General features: G+C 45.8%; 1 protein-coding gene across 1 annotated transcript; it reads right to left on the bottom strand.

Annotated features, from left to right (window-relative positions):
* Positions 1-983: 983 nt before the first annotated feature.
* GPR35 (G protein-coupled receptor 35) lies at positions 984-4,457 on the bottom strand. Its single transcript, XM_064666996.1, has 2 exons — positions 3,823-4,457; positions 984-2,257 (listed from the first exon to the last, which is right to left on the bottom strand). The coding sequence occupies exon 2, from the start codon at positions 2,243-2,245 to the stop codon at positions 1,307-1,309; it is 939 nt and encodes a 312-aa protein (XP_064523066.1). The 5' UTR covers positions 2,246-2,257; positions 3,823-4,457; the 3' UTR covers positions 984-1,306.
* Between the last annotated feature and the right edge of the window lie 506 nt (positions 4,458-4,963).

The raw sequence follows: 4,963 nt of genomic DNA, 5'->3' as shown, positions 1-4,963 counted from the left end.
TTACCCTCTTTTTCTTTTAAGGGGCAGAACAGTTATATCTTGCTGAAATGTTAGCAAAATGCAGTGGTTCAGCTCTGCTGCTTGGAGCTGCTGAAGGACTATGGCTGCTGCATCATCATTTACCAGACTCTTGTGCTAGAAAACAGAAAATATTTGTGGATAACCATGTCATTTTCCTCAGGGATTGCTATTCCAGTGCTGCATGGTGGCAGGTAGTTTGTTGTGGCCCAGGAATTGATAACTCATCTGTTACATTTATGGGACCACTCAGAGAGTTGAAGTTTTGTTCGGACTGAAGGAGGATCTAAGAAACCCATCATGAACTTGACATATAAGCAAGATAAAAATTTTTATCCAAGGTAGAACATACCTCTTCAGGGAATCAGAAAGTTCCTTGCTCATTTTTGGGCTGCACTGTTAAAGAACCTTTTGTGAGGCAGCTCTTATACTGCAGTAACTAAGTCTTCTCTCACAATCTCCAGTATAATTTGGCACTAATAATATTCCTGTGTATAATGGTAATAAATGAATAGTGACTTTAAAAGGCAGAATGATAGCCAAAGAATGTGCAACGATAAAATTTGTCGCATACACACAAAGCCCTTTATCTCTGCTTGCAGGGAAGCAGCAGTAATGCCAGAGCATTAAATAATACACCAAAGATGAAAATTGTGACATAAATTATCAGCTGAATGACCTGAGTAGTTTCATTCATTTTTATGCCACAGTTGCTCACTGCAGCTTCCATCTTGTTGGGCCACCTGCCAAAGTATTGCCACAAAGCAGATAGATCTAACTTTGGGTGGGGGATAATTTCTGTGATGGGAATAGTAATTTCCTATGTTGTTTGGACAATGTCTGGACAAAGGTTTCAGACTGCTGTTTTCAGGAAGAGAAAGATGACAGTCTTCTGTAGGGGAAATAATTGTTAATTTTCACTTAGAAAGTTAATGGTCTCTAGGTTTAAATGAGCAGTACATGGGTTTGCAGTCCATGGAGGAAATTTTTGAGAGTTTTATTATTCAGAAGACATTGAAAGTGAGGGACCATGAAGCCAACCAAAATCACCAGGAGGTACCTGAAGCTGCCATACAATGATAGAAGACTATAATCAGAGCTGAAGTCAAGTCACTGAGGACAGAAGGGCAAAATTCAAGTTAATATCAGACCCTTTGGTGGGAGTTGCTCTGTTTTGTGGGTATGCTTATACCTACAATGATTGCACATACTGTAGGTGGTTCAATACCCTCCGCCTCAAAACTTCAGCAGCAGAGTGACACTTAACATCTCGTGCACTGCACCTTGTTCATGCCATGACTTGACCTGTGGGTGGCTGTGACTCTTGCCTTTCTTTTGTCTTGGACCTCATACAGGTGAGGAACATAGAAGAAAATTCTGGAAATTCCTTGGCTGCAAAATAATAGCAAAATGCATCCAAACAGCAGTTAGAATTTGCTAAGCATGCAGAGATCTTAATAGAGGTATTAACTGCTGACACCATAGAAGAAGTTCCTGTAACATCCACTACGAACCGCACGAGCAGTGTAATGTAGAAAGGGGAGAAACATACAGTGAACACACACAAATTCACAGAAACAATGTGCACTGCCTTCTGGATTAATTTTGTCTCATGGGGGCTTGTGGCCATGTTCTTTTTGAGACATCTGATGATTTGTACTGAGCAAAAAATCACAATACCTAAGGGAATAAAATATCCAAAGATATTAGCGAATAAAGAAAAATAGCTAGGGTCAAGAGATCGACTCTGAAAGCAGAATCTTTCCCACCTGCTCTGAAATTTTGGATGGACGTTGGAATAAATTATGAGCATTATCCAAAGAAAGCCACAGATAGAAGCTGATTTCAGTGGGGATCGAAAAGCCTTTGCTTTTAGAGGGAACTTGATTGCAATGTATCGATCAATTGCAATCAAGGTGATAATAAAGATGCTCATAGGCATATTTGTAAAATAGATGTTGTCTATGGCAACACACAGCTGGTCTATGGGATGGTTGTACTTGTTAAAATATATCACAAAAGGCAGGGAACAGAGCAGGAAACTATCCGCGATGATGAGGTTGATCATGTACACCTTGGTCTCAGTCCACCCCTTGAGTTTGCAGCAGAAGACCCAGAAGGCAATTGCGTTCAGTGGGATCCCCAAAGCGAGCACTGGGGTGTAGACAATCATCTTAAGTAGTGCGATGCCATCCTGCAGCGTGTTATTTTCAGTGCTGTTGTTCATGCTGAGCTGTCTCTGCAAGGGAAGAGTGCAGGCATGAGGCTGAGCTCTGGGCGGGTTCAGTGGCTCATCAGCACCATCAGACCCTCAGCCATCAAAGTTACACTGTCACTCACTGCCAGATAACAAAAACACATAGACAACCCTCTCGCAGGTATTGAGTGGTTAAACCTGCCTCTCCTTCCCTCCAGGCCTCACTAACAGCCAAGAGTCTGGAAAGCAGAAGGATAATTTTTGTTGTCCCTTACCTTTGTTGCTGCTATAGTTATCAGACAGCCACTGCCTTTAGGGCAGCCCACAGCAGAGCTGGGTAACATTTCCCCTTTTGCCCTCTGAGACCCTTGCTTTGATACTGGAGCCAACCCATAGGTTTGCTCTGGGTCGTGCCAGGTCTGAGAACCTCCTCAGGATTTGAACCCTTCCAGCCATGGGTTAGCTCAGGTGGCTTTACTCCCAGGGACAGTGGGAATACAGCTGCACACTGGGCAGTGGGTGCCTGCCGTGAGCAGGTTGCCCCCAGGCTCGAATCCACTCCTCTCTCTGCAGGGTGCAGGGGAGGAACAGCTCAGCGAGGGCACCCCCAGCCTAAGCAGATAACAGGTCTCAAGAGAAAGAAAGGGAAGTGAGAACATGTGTCTTATCTCCACCTTCAAAGGTAGAGCAGAAAACACAAATCTGCAAATTTAGACTATCTTCTGGTACTCCTTTAAATATTTCAGGGCATCCACTACCAGCAAGGAGGATAAATCAGATTTTGTCTGCAGCTCATAAAGGCAGTGTTTACAAAGAGGCTGGCATAAAAAACACTCAGATTTCTACAATCTCTTACAGCTACATTGGCTGATAAGTCAGCGGCTTCTAAACATTAACACGAAAACTGAAGTGAAACTGTCTGATTGCATGAAGTAAGTGAACCATTTTTGGTGTCCAAGACTGGGAGACAGATGTGGCAACCACAGAGGAAAACATAGCACCTGCCCCAGTGGCAGAACTGACATGGCATTGCTGAACCACTGGGATGCAGTCATTTTTAGATGGAATTTATGGAGCAACTAACATACAGCCCTTGTCCTAGCACTCTTCGGCTTTCAGGCACACAGGTTCTTGGCTGCACTGTGGTTACTGTGGCTGCCCTGTAGCTGTTCCCTGTCAACCTGTTGTCACCTCGCACTGAAAAAGCCACTCTCTGCATGCATACCACTCCCCTGAGGAGCAGCTTAGCCCACTGGGCTGCGCATACCAGCTACATCCTATCCCCCATATAAGCACAGAGCCCATGGTATTTCCCAAGGTGGTGTGCCAGGGGTCCCCACACTCATGGAAGAGGCATGGTAAGAGGCACTGGTGTGAGACTGCAGCAAGGGATGAAGAACCCCCTGAATGGAACATGTAGCTGCAAAACAGTGATGCATAACAGCCTCCTGTGAAAGCAGGAGGAAGTCAGGCCTCCTGTGCTCAGCTGAGGACTGACCCTGTGTTTGCAAGCTGGAGCCATGGCTAGAGGTGAGACAGCACACCCTAGAGCACTGAGCAGAGCACACTGCCACACACCGGTGTGGGGAAAATTTCAAAGCCATTACCTGCTTCCTGTGAGGCCGTTAGCTGGGTTTGTTTAGTCCAGAGAAATCTTGCAGGGTAAATGCAGAGAAGGCGATCTGTGGGTGCCACAGGTGTTGGTGCAGGACACAGTTGTCCTGGAGCCCGCTGTGACAGTTCGGCAGCGTTGAAATTCATCAATGAACTCTAGTGCACTAAAAGTTCTTCCTTGTCAACTTTCAGGCTGACCGAGTCTGGTGATCTCTGTTGTTCCACTTCTCAGAAGGTCAATGCTTCAGTGTCAGTTTTTCCACACAGTGCCCTCCCCCTCATCCCCTCACAAAAACCAGCATTAAAATTTAATATTTTCAGTTATGGGAAAACAATTTCTGAAGTAAAATCCATAATGGTTGGAAATTGCCCTTCTGGCAGCAGAAGGCTCCCCAAGGAGCCCAGCAGCTTGTGCAGTGTCTGCTGCGGTGGCAGAGCGTGCCCCAGGCAGGCAGCACTGCGTGGGCAATGACTTTCCTGAGGGCTCCCAGCAGTGCTTGTGCACCCTGTGACATCGAGCCCAGGGCACAGGGACCCAGCCTGCTGCTATTTGGTGTCTTTACAAGAAAGATGATGGATGCTATGGGCTTGCTTGACTTCTCTACCTCAGGCAGGTGGAGAACACTCTCTCAGCATCACTGGGAGCCTATACAAAGATGGTTAAGAGCTTGCCACAGTCATATTTTACAGAAATTTGAATGGATTTTGCTGTCCACTGGCTACAGCAGTTGCACTCCCACCTGTGTGAGCCAGCTGACAGGCTCCATCTACTTCACAATCTGTCTCATTAATTACCCTCTCTGGAGATCACAGTCTCAAAGGTGACAGCAGCAGATAGACCATCAGCTCTGGGCTCATATGTGTAAGGCAGATGTAGGTCACAAAGGAAGATGCATAAATGGGCAGGAAACACTCCTCCACGCTGTCTCCTGGAATGCTCTGAGAAGTGCTGGTGCAGAGCTCGGGGGCATTTTGGGTATTTTTCAGTATTTAGAAAGAAAAAAAGCCCAATTCTTGGAGCCTTTGTATACCATACAGAGAGTTAATGCACTCCCTATCTCCCCTGACTCTCCCAGGCTGCTGACTCACAGAAAAATGCATTTCTTGGATGGAATGTCAGGGGTGTCCATGTGG

This window comes from Pseudopipra pipra, chromosome 10, assembly GCF_036250125.1.
Source record: "Pseudopipra pipra isolate bDixPip1 chromosome 10, bDixPip1.hap1, whole genome shotgun sequence".
Classification (NCBI taxonomy): Eukaryota; Metazoa; Chordata; class Aves; order Passeriformes; family Pipridae; genus Pseudopipra; species Pseudopipra pipra.
Note: the sequence above shows the minus strand (reverse complement) of the source record. Positions and strands in the feature narration are given on the sequence as shown.

Coding starts and splice junctions, on each gene's coding strand:
- GPR35 (XM_064666996.1), bottom strand. CDS start 2,245: ATGAACAACAGCACTGAAAATAACACGCTGCAGGATGGCATCGCACTA.